We start from the raw sequence: 20,083 nt of genomic DNA, 5'->3' as shown, positions 1-20,083 counted from the left end.
CCGGCGCCCACTAAGGAGGATATTTGTAGGCTTTGTGTACTATGTCGCACTCTAGTGGATCCAATGAGGTCATTATTAAAAATCTTTGGTTGAATACAGGTCTCATCGTCCAGCATTGCTGAACCATGACCCCGTAGTGATAGGCACTAACCAATGGGACAGACCTAAACGCCGGAAGAACGTCACTTTGTTGACGGTTGGACACTCCTATTAGCCGCTCAAGTGTCAAAGTTCAAAGGTATGACAGTAATGCTGCTATAGGCAGAGGCGTTCCACTCTTTACAGCTCCTACTGTGTGGACGTGCCCTGAGAGTATCCACCAGTTTCCAAAGTCCCATGAGGCCTTGCATGAATTTTGGGCATCACTTCTTGTTGTCAGTCATTCAGATTGTTTGAGTGATCTGTGTCAGTCATTAATAATCTGCAAACACAATCTGACAGAAATCAGAAAGGGTCATAATAATAGTATGCCTAGTTCCCACACAGCTGATTCAAATTAATGATCAATGGCTCTTGACACTTACTCTTAGCAGTAGCCTATCACTCCTGTCCTGTGTTTCATTATTCTGGCTGTTCTGAACACCTGAGTCACTGCATGGGAACTAGACATGGTGCTTGTTAAGTTAAGCGCTTGATAATAAGCATTGATCATTAATCTTGAAGGGTAAGTAGACAGACTAATAAGACCCCTTTTTTCAGGTTGTGTTCCCACATTATTGTTTACTGATTTGGTCCCTCAGATGAATTGAATGAATTACAACAGGAGGTGATGCCCATAATTGAGTAAGCAAATGGTAAATGATGCGTTTATATAGTGCTTTTTACCCAAAGCGCATTACATAGATTGTGGATTACATTCATCCATTCACACACACATTCATACACAGATAGAGCTGTGCAAACCATGCCAGGCACCAACCAGCACATCGAGAGCAATTAGGGGTTCAGACAGAGTCTTGCTCAAGGACAATTGAACACTAACTCTGGTGGAGCCCGGGATCGAACTGGGAACCATGCGGTTCCCATTCGGCCACTCTACCCCTGAGCTACTTCCGCCCCTAAGTAAGCTCCATGGGAAACTTGTGGAGCAAATGGACTCTTATGGGTCCTTTTGCTCCATACTCTCACTGTAACAGACCTACAAGAGGTCCATTTAGAACCCTCCCCCAAGGAACCCTGAGGCTCCCTGCAACCACACTCTGAGAACCACTGATGTAGGTCAATGCATGTGGCACATGTACATATTTATTTACACTCTGCAATCTAGGCTCGCGCACCCGCCAGGTCACTGGCCAATGACACGATGCAATGATGCTGTTGTTGCTAGGTGACACTTTTCCAAAACAAGTATGGTCTTCCTTAGCAGCTGGCCTACTTTAAAGAAATCTATATTCAAGACTTTTATGTTTTTTGCACTGTTCTGTGTATTCAGGGTGTTCAAGTCACACTGTCTAACATTCATTTTAGTGGTCTTTTTAACTGCTCTTGTTAGCTCCGATGTCATTACAGGCATTTGTCTATATGGAAGTACCGCTTGATATTGCTTAGACAGGCATTGTCACTAAGGGTTTCCCACCTGCCCCTGACAGGAAAATAAAACTTTCGGGCAGGTGAAGTTTGCTTTCAGGTTGCCCGACCAGGCAAGTGCTAGTTTGAAAGGGGACTCAACCGTCTATAAACACAACACAAGATATCTACACCTGAACGTGGCCAAAGCGCTCTGTCTTCTGGTCTTTGGAATGTAAAGTAAAAGTACTGTTTACCTATAATGTGCTGTTTTCACTGTTCACTGTAAAAATATAAAATAGGTGTGATATGTTAAGTCATATTCAATCATACGTAGGTATTTGGATAAAAATTGAGGTATGACATTTTTAAATTGAACAGCAATTCAAATTTTACTTCGAAGGGGCAATTTACTTTTCGGGCAAGTGGGCATGACCCTTGGGCAAGTAGATAATGACCTGTACTTGCCCGTCGGGCAAGTACCACTACTCTACTAAAATCATATAGCTCCACTAATTGTTACTATTTCATATTTTGACGGATTGAATTAATTCTTGTGCAGTCTGAACAATATTTTTGCTGTCCAACAGAAACCTTCCTATCGATCTATTTTATACATTTTATTTCTGTAAATTAACGTGGATCTGTGGATCTGCTATTTTTTGCTATTTTTTAATTTGAATGAAGTTCATGGCCATATGAGGTTTCCACCCCACAGTGACGATATGCATGAAAGGCAGGACCTCAACTCCCGGGCTCCACAAATATGTGTTGGATCATTCAGTATCTTCTTCTGTCTCTTGCCGTGCACAGATGTTTCATATAAAGGCTGAAGATAGTTCTTTAATTTAAGAGATTTAAAATGGTTGATTACCGAGACTCCTTTGGGCACTGTGTAAATACATTTTGTTTTCTTTTGGAACTGGAACTTTGGTCCTAGCCCGTTTCTTTGGCAGCGCGTGGATTCACTTTCAACATTCTTTCTGAGACAACATACACTATGCTGTTTTTGTTTTTCCTAGGATGGCATGCGGACACAAGCGCTGGTTTGGTTTCACTCTACATCCCGTTTTTTTTATTTTTTTCATTATTTATTTTTTGGTCCGCAGATCTAAAATAGCAGATCTACAAGGTCACAAGGTGATGTGTTTTGAGCTTGTAGATATTATTGCAGAATCCCCCCCCCCCCCCCCCCCCCCCCCCCCCCCACCCACACACACACACACACACACACCAGAATAGGGTACACAAGGGTTCATGTGGTTAATCCTGCCTCTCCTGTATATCGTCGTTGTCGGGTGAAAACATTGTATGTCCAAAACTGTTCGTTTTGCATTTATAATTTTAAAAAAGATTTTAAACTAGTGAAAACAGCCGATCTACAAGCACATATGTAATCCAGTTCTGTTTTTGCATTTCATTGTGTTTCTCCTCTACAGTCTTTGTGATCTGCAAACTGGGGAATGACTCCCAGAAGGCAGTGCAGGTTCTGGAGAGGATGAGCGGATCGGAGGAGTTGGAGGAGATCGCTGCCAAAGACATCAGTGGGGGTCTAACGGCCTGGGCGCTGAAGATAGACCCCTCCTTTCCACAGTATTAACTTGCTCAAGCTATTTGGAATAAAGCTACGTTATCTATGGCGTCTTGTGTTCTTTTTTTCGATCCAAACCGTGTTTTTCCTGTCTAGATTTGTTAAACCACTTAAACCCTTCAGAGGTCTTCAACAGGGGTCCGGGACCCCTAGGGGGTCCTCGGAGATTTTGAAGGGGGGGAGGGGGGGTGATAGGGACTTTATGTTTTTATTTTTACATGAACCTTGCATCCTTATTCTGGGGGAACGTTAGCCGAAAATGGCAGATCCGTTGTATCCACGACACGTTGTTTGCTTGTAGATCAGCTATTTTCTGCAAAGTGGTTTGCTGTACTGTACTGGGAAAAAGAGCAGACCAAGTACTGAGCCAAAGGTCAAGTTTACAATGTATTGAGGGTTTAAAAACACATTTAATATGAATCCAATATGTAGTGGGGGGTCCCTGCTTCATCTCTCTTAGCTAAGAGGTCCTTGACCTGAAAAACGTTGAAGACCCCTGCCCTATATACTTCATTGACCCCCCCTCCCCATAAAAAAAAAATAATACAATAAAAATAAAATGGGGGGTCCCAAAACACCTCATTAGCTGACATTCTACAGATGGATTGTTATAAGTTCATCTTTTTAGCAGCGCATACATTAAAATCAGTCCCATCTTTATCAGGTGCTGACATCATGAAGGCAGCTGATACTTATTAAAACCCAGTCCAACATGACTGAAAATGTTGCCTCTTAGTATTCTGCATAATGACGCATTGTATCTGTTTTGACATTTTGCTATTTTACTTGAGTAAAACAATCTCAGCACTCCACTCAAGTGCGAGGACGTGGTGGCTGGTGAGACTTAGAACAAGTTCAAATAACGGAAAAGAAAGGGGCATGCGCATTGCTCCGGCGGCCATTGGAGGCGCCATCGCTTTTTTCACAGACTTGTAGTTCGTGCGCTCCTGCCCACACATTGAACCGCGCCCATGTGAACGTAATAAAGAACTACAAGTCCCAGGAGGGCGGTGTTGTCTCTTGCTCCTTTTTTTTCCCCTCCTCGTCGAGCAGCACAGGGGGAGTAGTCACAGCTGGAGGGATAATAAGATGCGCATGAATTTACAATCTGGCAACCGCGAATAAAAAAAAAGATTACAGGAACAGGACGACGACCCGTCGCAAAGTGGTTTGTTCAACGTGTTTAGGTGTGCATGTTCATGTCATAGTTTTAATTTGGACTTTTAAAAAAAGTTGACTGAATAAAAAAACTCCCAGAGAGACTCCCGCTTTCGTCACTTTTTTTTTGTTTTTGGTGGAACTGCAAAGTTTTGTGTCGCTCAGTTACAATGGAAAGAAAGCCTCCCTCCGTTCAGTGCGAAGGTACGTTCAGAACGCTTCATTTCTTTTTACTTTAGCAGAACGTTGGGACGTGGAAACATGTTTTATATCTGTCGTGGTGGGCTTTTTATTCTCTCTCTGTGTGTGTTACTGTTTATGTACTATGTCACTGTTTCCCAAACAATGACTCGGGACCCATTTGTGGGTCGCAGACACATTTTTATGGGTCTCTTCGTTTTTTTGGTTTCCTACGTTTTGTTTATGAATTATTGTTATTCCAAAACATTTTCAAAAAATATTCCCCGAAAAGCTATTATAGATTTTCATGAAGAAAAGCACTGTTTTTTCTAAGTAATTTCATAAATAACTAAATTACAACTCTTAAGAAATTCCAGTAGTGACAATAGCCGATCTACAAGCTCCCAACGCAGCACGAAGCAGCGTTGGTAGCTTGTAGATCTGCTGTTTTCACTAGTTTGGGTCCACGGGCAAACATTCTAATAATCTCTCTTGTGGGTCTCGCCTGAAACGTTTGGAAGCGCATGATGTGAGGTTCGTTCTCTTGTATAACTTGTTTTGCTGGAGTTCGCTCGGGTCTTCCAGCAAATCCAATCGAAAGTGGGAGGGGTCCAGATGTTTCAAGAAGAAAAGAAGAAGCCTTGATTCCAGATGTTGCTCGAGTTTGAATTCCTGATTCTTAAGTTGTAAACATTCAAACAAAAACAAAAAATCTCACTATATAGGCTACTGCAGCAGTGGTTCTCTATAAAGTGAGGTCCAGGGGCATTTGACCCACAACAGGTCTGTAACTCTGACAAAAGGAACCAAATGGGACCCTAATTTGTTTAAGTAAGGTTGTTGAGATGTAAAAGTTTGAGAACCACATGGGCTGCCAGCATAACTCCAATGCATGTGTTTATTTCCCCTCTAAAGCAACATTTGGCACTTTATAAAATGTCTCCTCACACTCAGAAAAGAGAGACCGTTCCATAATGTTTATTGATAGTGTTGTGTTGGGAGTCCTTTGACCAAACTCTCTCCTCTACACCCTACAAGCTGTGGTCTTACAAAATAACGGTGTGATATAGCCTTGTAATTTGCACCAATCATTCTTTGTGTGTGTTCAAGTGTATATGAATACCTTTTTGTGTTTTTTATCGCTTTACCAAAATAGCAGCCTGTGTGTGTGTGGGTGGGTGTGTGCACGTGTGTGTGTGCGTGTGTGTGTGTGTTGGGGGTGTGACAGGCTTCCTGTGGTCGGAGTGGATTACTGACTTCAGCAAGGAGACGGAGAACCAGTCCAAGATATGAAGGTTTTGGAATGAACGAGTGGTGATTTACTGCATGAAGCCTCTCTGGGAGAAGAAGACGCTCTTCTCTCTCTCTCCATCATCCACTCCGTCCATCCGAGTGAAACCAACCCGCACAGGAGATGAGCTGTCATCACCATCACACCTTGGTCTGAGTCCAGTCCAGTCCACCCACCACGTCCTGTTCAGCGTGACATCACGCCGATGACGCTAGATGCGATGCGAGAGTGCGTTCTAGCCGACACCAACCAACTCGGGACTCCTGAATCGCTGCCCTCCTCCACACACTTCTTCCTAGCATCGGGCGCATGCGTTCTACAGCGTTGTTGTTGTTAGCCAAGGCTGTTGTTGTGCGGCAGTGTATCGACGTAGGTGGTGCACGCTTCTTGCCTTTTCCTGACCTATGCCCCCTGCATGGGTTTGCTTACCACTAGTTTTTGGCGCCCGACACCGATGAGAAGGTCCGGTTCCGGCACGTGCGCGGTAGAACCCATGCTGCAGCATCCTCCTCCTGGCGCGACTCCCTCGAGGACATCGGAGGTCCTCGTTTGCAGAGGTCCAGCAGCAGCGGCGGTCGGTTCCGCCAGGTGTCGCCTCTGAGCGAGCCCCGCCCCCGCCCCCCTCCCTCTAGCAGCAGACATCCAGTTTCACCAACCTCGAGACAAACTCCAATGTCTGCCTCCTCTCCCCCTTCCTTACCTCGAGCCTACCTCCACTCGCTCCATCCGCAGCACCACCTGCCGCCGTCTTCTCCGCCGCCGGCGCCGCGCCCCGCCCCGCTGTCCCCGTCGTCCCCGTCCCCGAGCCCGCCGGCAGGCCCGGTCCCGGGCCCCCTGTACACGCGGCTGTCCAATGGCAGCCACGGCTACCACAGCCACCACAGTGCCCCCAGCCCCACCAACTCCCGCAGCTCGCTGCACGGGGGCGTGTCCTTCCTGCTCCAGATCGGCCTGACCCGGGAGACGGTGAACCTGGAGGCCAGCGACCTGTCGCTGTCCTCCGTCAAGGACCTGGTGTGTTCCATCGTCGACCAGAAGGTAAGAGAGAGGCCCTTCTTCTTCTTCTTCGCTTTGTCGTACTCGAAAAACACAGTCACACACCTAGGTTAGTATTTCGTTGCTGTCGGGCAGAAACCTCTTATCTCCCTATTCTAACTTTTCTTGTTTTTTTCTCATAAATGAACGCCCTACTTGATCACACTACAGCGTCACACAAAAGCATCAAAAGTAGCAGATCCACCAGCGACGCGTTTCGAGCTTGTGGATCTGCTGCTTTTGGTACTTTGGAGTGACTGTAATGCACAATGTGTATCATTCACAGTTAACCACGTGAATGTGAAAATAGCTGATCTACAAGCTTTGGTAGATTTTTGGAGGGAAACAAGATGGGAGGTCTAGCCCAGGTAGACTCTGGTCAACACAATATACAGGGTTTCAGAGGTTAAACTGCTTTGGAGAAACATTTTCCTGATGGAGGAGCATCCTCCACTATTAAACAATCTTCTGAGTGGAAGGTCCATACACTCCTAAGCCTTTTGCCTGAGTCGCCTTGGAAGTGGCAGGAGTTGAAAACTTCTCCAAAAAAACACATGTATTCAAACTGTAATTAACTTGTTTTCGAAGGCAGCGGGGCGAAACGCACTGGTGGATATTTGGTCTTCTTCATGTTGCCGTATTCTTTTGTTTGGGTTTTGTTTTTCTTAAAAAGCACACATCTGGGTCTCGTGCCCCCGGAATGAGTCAAAAGAAACGCCACAGAAGTTCTTCTGACGCTGCTGAGGCTGCTGGGGCTGCTCCTGCTGCTATAAGGTTTATATGGTGTAGTAGCACCGGTTTACATTGTGGCAGAGTGGAGGCTAGCTGCGTGCATAATATGCACACACATGGCTGCTTGCATATACACACATTCAGCTACTCAGTGGTTTAGCTTGGTCTCTATAGACATCCTTGATGTCATCTTTAGCTTTATTTTCTGTTTCTGTAACATCGGCCAGAACACTGGTCAAGGCACAAAGACATGTCATCCCCTGAACTGCACGTACATCACGTCTGATGGCTGGCTAGCATTCAAGGTTCCAAGGTTCTTCTAATTTCTTTATTGTTACATCTTGTGTTTTTTGTTGTTGTGTGTGCATGCGTAATAACAGACAAAGTCACTTGACAGCATTTAGTGGATATTAGCTTTTGGTGGAGACTGGAGAGGCAGTTTGAACAAAGTAGCCTGGCATGCCCAGACTAATATCACTGCGTAGATATTAGTCTGGAATCTCTGTGTGGAACCTGCATTTCCAAGGGCCGACTTAAAAAGGATGCTTCTGTTGATAAACCTGCCCCTTATTTGCATAATGGGCCTTGATTGGTGCCCCACAACTTCGGGGACAGTGAAATCCAATCACAACCGAGCGGGCCAGACAAACTGCAGAGCGACTGGCAGATTTGTCTGGTTTCCAGGCAAAGTCTGAAATCCATGGAGCCAGCTTTATGCTTGTCTCTATGTGTGCCGACAGTCGGTAATGTTAACACTTAGACTGTGCCTTTTGTTGTGTTTGCCACATTTCTGTGGCTTTCAGGAACAGACGTGTGAAGTAAGGCTCGAGGGTGTAGTAAGTAACCCACTGGATGCCAGTTGTGGGCTGTTCACAAAAGAGATGATTAACTTTTGGGTCAAAAAAGCCAATGTGACAATCGCAAATGTCAAGGTCAAAAGTGTTGGTTTTAGACTTGTTCCCATTTGACAATAGATTCGTATATATCTCCGATTGAAGGGAAGATCACTGATTGTTTTTCCTACACTCATACCAGTAAGACTCCCTAATCGGGAGATAAGACCGTCAGGTCGCACACACAAACTTTAGAAGGCAATCGTAGCCAATCAGGAGGGAATATGGGAAATGAGACAGATCCATGATGATGACATGACTTTAGAGATACTGTGTACCACTTTGCGTGATTTTAGGCCAAAATCTGTAGGAGCAGTGTCCGAAAATGTGTTTTGCAAAAATCGGCCTGATGGTGGCGTTAGAAGAGGGTCATGTGAAAAATGAGGGTGGAGGTTGTGAGTTGCCATCCAAGGAGAGTGTGTGCAAAGCTTGGCATGGATAGGGGCAACGGTGCCGGAGATAAGAGCAGGGCAAAAGTGTGACATGGCGTGACGTGACGTGACGGACAGACAGCCACACAGACAGAGACGGACAGACAGCCAGCCGGTAGAGCTTTTCATAGTAACTTACGAATTAAGGCAATTTAACTAAATTACTATTGATGATATAAAATATTCTGTCTAGAATCTGCAGATTCTGCACCCTATTGTGCATTTTGATTTCCTCTTGATGGAGCGACATGTCAAGTAATGAGGGCGTATTTTGCAATCTATTTTCCATGGCTTTGACACCCTGCATATCGGTTCTTCATTATGCCTGCTCAGCAAAACATTGCTCTGCATCGCATAGTAGTGGAAGTTAAGGTATAGATGTATGATTTGAATTGTGATACTACTAAATATAATATAACCAGTAAGACTCCCTAATCGGGAGAGACCGTCATGTCACATACACAAACTTTAGAAGGCAATCATAGCAAATCAGGAGGGAATATGGGAAATGGGACCAATCCATGTTGATGACAGGACTTAGCGGTACACAGAGATACTGTGTACTGCTTTGTGTGATTTTAGGGCCAAATCTGTAGGAGCAGTGTCCAAAAATGTGTTTTGCAAAAATCGGCCTGACGTCGGCGCTAGAAGAGGGCCATGTGAGAAATGAGGGGTGGAGGTTTTGATTTGCCATCCAATTCGCTGAGCTCTGTGCTATGACATAACTCCACCTGTAATAGATGATGGAGGCTTATTTACTCCAAAAGTGGCCTCTTATTAAACTCCTGTCCAGTGTCCACATCTCAAATAAATCTCTCGTCTCTGCAAGCCACACGGCAAGATCCAACTCTGTCTCAAAACCAAATAAACATTATGCAATCCTTTTCACAAAGCACATTAATGTAATTCCTCTAACACTCATGCATAGTAATCCTTTACTGTATTTGACATGATGACTTATTGTGGATCTGCTATTTTTTGTGTGACGCTGTAGTATGATCATCAAGCAGGGCATTATATGGATTCCATATAAAAGAATAGAAGAAGGATGTAAACAAAGTCAGCCTGAAAACGGCCAAAATGAAAAAGTTGACTGTAGCTCCTTTAACTCTAGGGAAAAAAAAACACAAAAAGTTAGAATATGAAGATAGGAGTTTTCTGCCCGACAGCAACGATATATGGAGCTGTCATTAGATATTAAAAGATGATCAGATCTGTTTCGATTTAGCTCAGATTCAGGGTTGAACTGAGCTTGTTTGTCAGCGTATGTTCATGCTATAACCCTTGTACTTTAGGATTTCCGTTTCTCTCTGGCTCTGCTGCAACGTGCATGCCTGTCTGGTTCATGGTGGTTGTGTTGGATTAATATTTGATCCAGGCTCTGAGTTAATGAAATGGCATCTCACCGTGGCATGTCACCAACGAGGATGAGCAGCACTCTATTTTTGTGCGTTTAATTGTCCTTGATTGAACCAAACAAAGATGGATTGAAAAATGCATTTTCATCACCAAGCAGAATGTGAAATTCAGGAAAGCCAGCCACAGCCATTTCTGGGGTCTGAGATAATCATATATTACGGCTAAAGACATTATTAGTTGACTAATGGTCATGGGAATGTGTTGATTTAATCAACATGTTTGTTAAGGTTGTGCTTGCTGGATACAATCATGCAGACTGAGACCATGCCTGTTTCAGGTTGGTGAGGTGAGAACTGGACATTCTAATCGTTTTGATTTCGCAGTAGTGTTGATTTCGTAGACTCCTATGACGAAAAATGTTCGTTGACTACCCTTTTCACTGACAAAAACGAACTCGGGTGTTACGCGCTGAAAATAGCAGATCTACAAGTTCGTTGTGAGCTTGTAGATTGGCTATTTTCAGCATGCAACAATGTGTAAAATCAGCCATTATACAATGCCATCAAGGCCCGACAAAATACATTTTAGTTGACTAAATCTATTGTAGATTTTATCGACTAAAATCTCATGAGATTTAGTCGACTAAACCTAAAACATTTCAAATGAATAAAATATGACTTTTATTCAAAAGACTATAACTAAAACTAAACTAGAATTTGCACACACTATTGCACAGTGTCTAAATTTGACCTGTATAGACTGGTATAAAAAAAAGTTAAAAGAGTTAAGAGAAAAAAAGTACAACAAACAACTAATCAAACTAACAAAGTATTTTGCCTCGACTAAGATCAAACGGGCAAACTAGTTGATTATAAGGGACAGCCCTAACATATAAGTGTCAATGTCCCAAACTACTTGTTTTCAGAATTCAAATAAAAAATCACACCTGTGTGAACTGAGCGGTGGTCGTGGAGGCTATGTGCAACAGCACTACTGGGTGGGTGCAGCGGGGTTAGTGTGCTTTACAATGCTGTAGTTTCTTCACACACTCTAATTTATTTGACCCTAAAACATTCAGTTTGTTAATAATAATAATAATAATACTTGACCACACATGCTGACCCACCCTTCTCCCCTGTGTGTGTGTGTGTGTGTGTGTGTGTGTGTGTGTGTGTGTGTGTGTGTGTGTGTGTGTGTGTGTGTGTGTGTGTGTGTGTGTGTGTGTGTGTGTGTGTGTGTGTGTGTGTGTGTGTGTGTGTGTGTGTGTGTGTGTGTGTGTGTGTGTGTGTGTGTGTGTGTGTGAACAACAGCGCCCCTCACTTAACATGTGTGGTCAGAAAAGGTACTGCAGGCTTGAGGCTACATACACGGCCGGACGGCCGGACGGACGCATACACACACGGCCACGTATAGGAGACGGTGTGACCACCGCTCAAAAAGTAGCAGATCGACAAGCTCAAAACACTTCGCTTCCCGCAGTGTTTTGCGCTTGCAGATCTGCTACTTTTGTGTGACGCTGTAGTATGCTCAAGCTGGACATTAATTTACGAAAAAAACACAAAAGGTTAGAATATGGAAATAAGAGGTTTCTGCTCGACAGCAAAGATATATTCGTCTGTCACTGTCTGGCCGAAACCTGTTAACTCCATTTTTGAGGTTTTAGATTTTTTTGGTATAAGTCAGGGCTATTGAACACCCTTTACATCTGAGTGTTGTTTAAAATAATATTGAACCAATGGAAAGTAGTAAAAAGTGCTTGGGATAAAACCTCCTAACTCCACACTTTCTAGTAAAAAGTGCTTGGGATAAAACCTCCTAACTCCACACTTTCTGCCAAACCAGCTAACTCCTCCCGATTGGCCCTCTCTTTTCTTCATAAATATGTGCTATTGAACACCCTTTACGTCTGTGTGTTGGTTGAAATAATATTGAACTAATGAAAAGTAGTAAAAAGCCTCCACTTGAGCTCATTTTCCCGAAAATGAAAATCTTTGGAGTTAGGAGGTTTCGGCCCGACTGCAGAGATGTATAAAAAAGTATGTATATTTAAAAAGGCTAATAATGTGGAGCAAGGTTCTACGGATGAACCTCTTGTCTAACCACCATGTGAAAGTAAAGACAGTCAAAGAGTCTGTGTCCTTTAGCTTCCTCCACGTTGGGCCAAGTTGACATTCCAGAGGACCGGGGTAATGTTGTTGTTCTTTATGAGGTCTGCTGATTCTCACTAGCTAGTTATGAACAAGTTCTGGTCGGCAGAGCAGAAAATCTCATCACTACTCATATTTACATGGACCCCGTACTGTAATGCATTGGCACTGACGCAAGAATCTGTTGTTAGAGTGTGTGTGTGTGTGTGTGTGTGTGTGTGTGTGTGTGTGTGTGTGTGTGTGTGTGTGTGTGTGTGTGTGTGTGTGTGTGTGTGTGTGTGTGTGTGTGTGTGTGTGTGTGTGTGTGTGTGTGTGTGTGTGTGTGTGTGTGTGTGTGTGTGTGTGTGTGTGTGTGTGTGTGTGTGTTACAGGAAAAAGGGGTGGGAAAAGCAACGCTTTGAAGAAAGTGCTTAACCTCTTTGTTTGAACCCTAGAGTCCCTATTCTGGCCGATCTACAAGCTCTAAAAGCTAAGAATTAGCGGGTTAACCTAGAACAGTGATTCTCAAACTTGGGGTCGGGACCTCAAGTGGGGTCCCCAAATTATTTTGTGGGGTCCCCAGATGATTAGCTTAATGTAATTTATTTTTCTCACTCAACGGTAAACAAACCAACATACAGCTATAAGTGTATACAGGGTAACTGGCTGCACATTTATAAAGTGACAATTTAAGGACTTTCAAGACCGTTTTAATACCAAACTGGCCAAACTGTCAAATATTAAGTAAGCAAGAGGCGAACATTGTGAAAATATGCCGATCTACATGCTCACAACGCCTCGCACTGCGAGGCGTTGTGAGCATGTAGATCTGCTATTTTCACAATATTTATCTGTGGAACCGAGTCACATTAAATGTAATACCCACAATTCCAAGTGCTTGTCAGGGTGTTGGTCCCCAGTTCAAATATGTTTATTTTGGGGGTCACAACCTAAAAAGGTTTAAGAAGCCCTCACCTAGGAATATAGAGCCCTGAAGGACTCCAGTCAACTAAGTACAGTATATTATTGCCGCCGGGCAGAAACCCCTATCTCCTAACCGGTGTTGTGACTAACATGTTACAAAGTAACGGTGTTGTGTAACGCAACTACTTTTTTTGGTAACTATAAATGTAGTGCGTTACCTTTCCCATTCAGTAATGCTGTTATAGTTAGTGTAATTGAAATGGGTGCGTTACCGCGTTACGTTCTGTGATTCAAATGAACAGTTTCGTCCTGCCAGAGAGTCTGTCCGTCATCAACTGTACATGCGACAGCTCTCACAGTAACATGAATGGCCTCTCACACCAACTTGAGCCAGTGCACGTTGCAGAGGAGTGATGATTGGTTAACCTACGGTAAAACCTCAGGGTAGGCCAATCAGAGACAGCCCTGGGGCGAATGGGCGGGTCTTAAAACACACGAACATTTCCAAATGTACACACTACACACTCAAGCGGGGCGACACGCCCACCACCAGTCAGTCCACCACACACAAAGTGTGGAGATAAAAGACGCTAAATCTACTCCACCAAAGTCCCCACAGGCAGCATGTCACCCAGAGTCAACTAAACAGATTGATCGCCAAGCCACGTGCTACCAGTGCCAGATACGTTGTTGAGGACATGCATCCCATCTGAACCTTTGCGTCTGTTGCCTTGAGAGAACTAGTCAGTGCCACAGGGCAGAAAGACGTTGTCCAACTACTGTTTGATTTCATATTGCACAGCACTACGACAAGTGCACTACTTGGTTTGATGGAAAATTGAGGCTACAATGAATGTAATAATGCCTGTCAAAATGTTGTGTTTTAATGTTCCACTACATTTCATAATGATAATTGCTACAATGATAGAGTTGTCCTTTTTCTAACTGTGCCATATAGAACAACACAAAAACATGTTTTAATTTCTTAATATTATAACTTTTAAACTAAAGTAAATTAACTAGTCACTAGGTACTTTAAAACATTGGTAACTACTAACTAATAACATAACTAGTGGAGTTCAGGTTGGTCAGTGGTGGCTAGGCTGTAATGCCGAACCTGCGTGTTGTGAGTTCGAGTCCCGTTCCCGGCTGCGTGTCATTCCCATCCTCTCTGCATTTCCTGTCAGTCAAGTCTACTTTCCTATCAAAGGCATAAAAGCCCCAAATAAAAAAAATATATATATTTTTTTTTTTCGTTATATCTACAGATCTGTTAGGATGTGGGCTTCTTTGGTCTTTATAATTATGGGAATTACGGGATATTATTGACACACATTCAGAATGACAGCTGTTTATATGCCGTATAACAGTGTATCACCATATAAGTACAGTGCAATTCAATACAGTGCAACGCGATGCTGTATCATTTATCATACACAGTCACGGGAAAACGTGTCTTTTTGGGGTAAAAGCTGGTACATGAATTACGAACACGTGTCCACTTGATCATCCCATCCATCATCGTGACATGTACACTTAATACATCATATGATACACACGTATCACACACACCTCTCCACTTGTACTTTTACAGTGCATTTCTCCTTCTAGTCCCACTAGTGTGAAAGGCAGGCGGCGCAAGTAGGGAGTGCACACCGACCTGAACTGTCTCATGAAATTTGCCCATGTGGCTTTGATATCAATGGAAAATATAACTGGGCGCACTTTCTCTCTCTCTCTCTCTCTCTGCGCACAATTCCCTCCATCCCTGTCTCACTTTCTTCTTCAGCTGGAATATGCATGTAGTAGATGGTACGATATCCACAACTTTCCAACATTCGCAGCGGAGTGTGTTCTACAAGCTCACAACGGTTGCATCTGCGACGCGACGTGAGCTTGTATGTCTGCTGTTAACCGGAAGTGTCCCGCAGATAATGCTACAGTAAAGTCTTGCGGAAACAGGTGGATAGGTTTTCCCGTTTTTGAGCGGTGGTCACACGTCTCCTAAGAGTGTCTTTGTCCGTATGTTACTATGTTACTATGTTTGTCCGTAGCATGAGCTACAATACCGCTGGGTGACCAGTGGCAGGCCTGGGTGACCAAGGGGTGCTGTTGAGCAGGCCAGGCACACACACTGCTCCAACTTCTCGCAGAACATGCAAATGCAATGCAGCTGTGAGCGCAGCGGCTGCGATCTCTAGACCGGGCTGCGAACTTCTAATAACTTATACAATCGCGGTTGTATAATTTTCTTCTCCGCGTGAAAGAAAAGACTTGCGCACACAACATACATTATTAGTTATGGCAAAACTATGGCAGCATAAGTGTCAAAAGCTCTATAAAACATTTCAGCACTTGTACAGGAAACCGGGTTCAAATCCAGGGTAGAAGAGCAGCTTTAATTAAACCCTGGTGTTCTGAAACAGGAAAATAATCTTTATAATAGTTTGTGATGCTCTGAAAAATGTATTGTCTATTGTTACGAATGGACCAAATACAGACACAGAGTAAAAGATATTTTCCAAAAGCAGCTGTGAATTTTAACAACTTGCGTTGCGCAGTCAGCGCCCGTGTAGAAACAAACATTGCATGCCAGAGCGTCCGACGCAATCGGCGTGTTAACCCGGGGTCGTGTGGGACGCGCAGTGCAGCACACACGGTCTCTCTCTTCCAGCCCGCAATTCAACTGGGGGGGACAAAGTCATGCGATAATGTGCTGGACGCGCTATCCTATCCTCGGTCACCTACCGGCGCGCTCCCCAGAGGGACTTGTCGGTTATTACACATTCCGCTCCTCGTCCCAGCAGCCAGCCAGCCAGCCAGCCAGCCAGGGACGTGCTGGCCATTGGGAAAAGCGGGACAACTCCCGAACGGCCGGTTCATTCCCAGCCGGTACAGGCCGTCCATTAGGAAAAAATCGAAATAAAATGTCAGCCTTCGTTCCATTTTGGGGGCTGGGCGGCCAACAAAGTAAATTGTCACTGTCGGGCAGAAACCTTGTATCTCCAAGTTTCAAATGTATACATTTTTTCGCAAAGCAAAGCCTTGCTTCATCATATAAGGCTGTTGCACAAAAGTAGTGAAAACAGCAGATCTACAAGCACACAACGCGTTGGGTGCTTGTAGATCGGCTGTTTTCACTAGTTTAAACCATTTTTAAAATGATAAATACAAAACAAATGGTTTTGGACATACAAGGTTTCCACCCGACAACGACGAAATATAACTCATGTACAGTAATTGGCCCACTGGCTTGTCACTTGTCATGATCTGAAATGGCAAATCTTTGAGTAGCAGCAGCGCTATAGAGAGAGATCTCTCTCTATAGCACGCAATGAGGGCCTCTCCAACTCTTTTTCCCGGGCTGAATCAGGGGCCCAGCACGTCCCTGCAGCCAGGTCCAGGCATCCGTCCAGCCTCCAGTGTTTCACTGACAGCTGGCCCAGGAAAGCATCTCTCCTCTCCAGTCATGAAAAACACGTTGTGTTCTGTTGTTCGGTGATAATCTGCGTGGAGAGAGAGATGATGGTCTGTTTAGGACCGCGTTGTGTTGTTGATGTTCCCTCCTTCGTCGAGGGACGACTGACTGACTCACCGCTCAGTCATCCGTGCAACAAACATGAGCACCGACAATGACAGACATCAGTCTTTCTTTACTTATGTTTTCTCTCTGTTCCAACAGTTTTAATGCGTGAACTCCCGCAGCAAGGGAGTCAGAGCAAGTTGTAGATCGTTGTCGCTGGCCGCTGCCAGGGAGAAACCATACTGATGTTGTACGTTTTCCAAGTGGTTTTCCATTGTATCAAATAGTGATGTCCCGATCCTGTGACGTCATGTGGGTCATCATCAGCAGCAGCACCGCTCACTTCACACCGTTGTTATTTTTTTTCATAAACACTGTCATATGAAAATACCCGATATCTACAACCTCAAAATGCATTGTGACGTGTTTGTCCCTCGTCCCTGATGTCATCAGTACACGCGACCGCGTTATGTATGAGTCATAGTGACAGGCTGTGGTGGTTCGCCAGCTGGCAGCCGTCCCGCCCTCCCTTTAGCCAATTTAAAGCAGGATAGGATACAGTGCTTGCAGCTATACAGGTCCATCTCCACTGTATTGCTCGCTATTCCTGCATGAACATTCCCGGGACCAAACAAATGAATAGGCTACAATACCCAGCATGCTTTGCTCTAATGTCACAACCAAGCCCCCAGACACCAGCGGGAGGGCTGAAGCCAAATTGACATGGCGGCCGTTTGAGGTACTGCAGCTTTTTTTTACAGATGGGGCAAGAAACATGAACGCGCATCTTGGCTCCTTTGAATTGACTGCGCGTTCATAGCGGGGGTGCTCGTTCATGACTTGGAGCCCCAGCACGTCCATGAACAAACTCTATGACGATCGTTTTGGCGTGAGAAACGGACACGGACATGATTTTGGTGTTTGGAGTTGGGACTCCATTTTTTCTGGGTGTTTCGCCTTGATTCCAACGGGAGCCTACGGGACATTTATTTGACCATCGCGGACCTGCGCGACCAAAGTGATGCGATAGAAGCGACTAGAATAGAAGAAATAGCATCAGGTTTGAAGCCATAGTTTGAGTAAAAAAAAAAACGGTACAGTACAGTTTGAAATATAGACAAAGAAGGCTTTCTATTGTAAATGCTTGTTAACCCCCTGAAAAATCCCGATCCAAGCCTTGAAAAAACTAGTCTTTATGTTCCACCAGATGTAAGCTGGCTACGGTCGGATGGCTATGAAATTTCCAGATGCTTGCATGTGGTCGTCTTATACTGAGTATAACCCCTTAAAAGTCTTCAAGGTTGACATCTCATCTCTTGGCTGAACCCCCTTTCACGATCTGAATCAGTCTGCATTGTTTGATGTGGGAGATATGCACTAAGTTATCCCATTTAGAACGGGTACACAGTATTGTGTGTTATTATTTTATGCTTTAACTCTTGAAAAATAGCAGATCTACAAGCTCACAGCGCGGCACCAAGTGCCGCGCTGCGAGCTTGTAGATCTGCTATTTTTGACCCGATAATTTCTATAAGTGTCTTTTGAATCCTTCTAAGGTTTTTTGGAAAAACCTATGTTTCTATGTCAGCAATCTGGCCAGCCATCGTCAAAGAAAAGGTCTTTTTCACTTCAACTGGAGCTCAGTTAGTCTGTTCTTGAGAGACTACTTTGTCAGTGGTTCTCAAACTTTTTCATTTGAAGGACCCCCAAAATGATATGTATATTTGGCCACGGACCCCCATCTCAAAATATTTCGTTCCAGGGACCCCCCAGAGGTAAAATTTGAGTTACAGACATTCGCTTTAAAAATCCATATATTCAAAGATTTGCACACATTTTCACGACTTCTTTTTCGAAAATAGCAGATCTACAAGCTCGCAGCGCGGCACTCGGTGCCGCGCTGTGAGCTTGTATATCTGCTATTTTTCAACAGTTAAAGCATTCAATAATCCTAGGCCTAAATGGGTTATAATAACTGTGTATCGTATAGACTTCATACGGCGCTCGCTCGCTCCTCCTCGCTGCTAAACGACTCGACCGCATTGGACTTGGCGGTCGGCCAGGCCTTTTGTACTGATCCGGCCATCGGTTGTGACGGTAGTGGTTTCTTTGGTCGTGCTTTCTTCACCCAACGTTAGCGGTTAAGGTCAAGGCTTAGGCTCGGGGGGTAACCTGATCCCTTGATCAGATCCTTTAGCCTTGAAACGCCACACAATAAATACGCTCACGATCTGATCCGACACACAAAGCAAAGCAGCCCCACAATAGTTTAATGCTCCTCCAGGGGTGTCGCACCAAATTATGGGCCCTGGGTTCAAGGATTCACTGCGGGCCCCCCCCCCATGAATGTTCTTCATAGGGGGAGGGGGTTTAACCCATTTAGACTGGGAACGCATTATTTTGCGCTTTAACTATTGAAAAATAGCAGATATACAAGTTCACAGTGCGGCACCGAGTGCCGTGTTGCAAGCTTTTAAAAATGTGGCTATTTTTGAAAAAATCGTGAAAACGGTCTTTGAAAATTGAAAAAACCTATGTTTCTATGTCAGTGATGCTCAAACCTTTTCATGTGAAGGACCCCCAAAATTATATGTATTTTGCCACGGATCCCCATCGGAAAATATTTAGTTTCAGGGAACCCCCCCAGAAGCAAAATTTGAGTTACAAATGTTCGCTTAAAAAATACATATATTCAAAGATTTGCACACATCTACAAGCTCGCAGCGCGGCACTCGGTGCCGCGCTGTGAGCTTGTATATCTGCTATTTTTCAATAGCCAAAGTATAAAATAATTAAGGCCCCTCCACGGTGGGCCCTAGTAACTCAGTCCCACTTCCCCCTCTCCCCCTCTTGTGACGCCCCTGTGCTCCTCCTCTCCTCTGGCTGTGTGTGTGCAGTGCAGTGCAGTGCGTGCTTCAGAAAGTGTGACCCTTTTTCAAGAATGTCAACAACTGTGATACAAGAGTATCACCCTTTCAGCCCAGGCTCCTTGGGGAAGCGGGATGGAGAGAAGAGGGCGGGCAGCCCGCCAGTAGGAGCCAGAGACCCCACCCGGAGGGGTCACAGTCAGCCTGGTTCTGACTTAAGCGATGGATGGCCCGTCCCATGTGCTAGTGCTTATAGGGCTGTCACAATTATTACATAATAATCGTCTGATCGCAATTATTTGACATGATGGCAAATATTTTGTCATACTCGTCATAATCGTGAATGTTGAAAAATGTTCATCCATTTACAAACATTTTCAGAAATAGTGGAAATAGCCGATCTACAAGCTCACAACGTGTGGCATCGCGACGCGTTGTGAGCTTGTAGATCGGCTATTTCCACTATC

The 20,083-nt window shown here is 44.4% G+C and overlaps 2 protein-coding genes across 2 annotated transcripts in view; both read left to right on the top strand.

The window, feature by feature from the left end:
* Window positions 1–3,106, top strand: part of mocs3 (molybdenum cofactor synthesis 3) — a gene marked incomplete at its 3' end in the record, with an annotated part of 32,006 nt that extends 28,900 nt beyond the window's left edge. Inside the window, exon 13 of the mRNA XM_080750213.1 lies at window positions 2,946–3,106. Within this exon, the coding sequence (XP_080606339.1) occupies window positions 2,946–3,106 (161 nt within the window). The remainder of the gene's footprint in view (window positions 1–2,945) is intronic.
* Window positions 3,107–4,182: 1,076 nt separating this feature from the next.
* Window positions 4,183–20,083, top strand: part of prkd3 (protein kinase D3) — a 149,554-nt gene continuing 133,653 nt past the window's right edge. The window contains exons 1-2 of the mRNA XM_080751343.1: window positions 4,183–4,459; window positions 5,664–6,764. Coding sequence (XP_080607469.1) covers window positions 6,399–6,764 — 366 coding nt within the window. The 5' untranslated portion in view covers window positions 4,183–4,459; window positions 5,664–6,398. The remainder of the gene's footprint in view (window positions 4,460–5,663; window positions 6,765–20,083) is intronic.

Source organism: Nannobrachium achirus, assembly GCF_963921795.1.
Source record: "Nannobrachium achirus genome assembly, chromosome: 20".
NCBI classification, from domain to species: domain Eukaryota; kingdom Metazoa; phylum Chordata; class Actinopteri; order Myctophiformes; family Myctophidae; genus Nannobrachium; species Nannobrachium achirus.
This window is presented reverse-complemented; position numbering and strand designations above follow the sequence as displayed.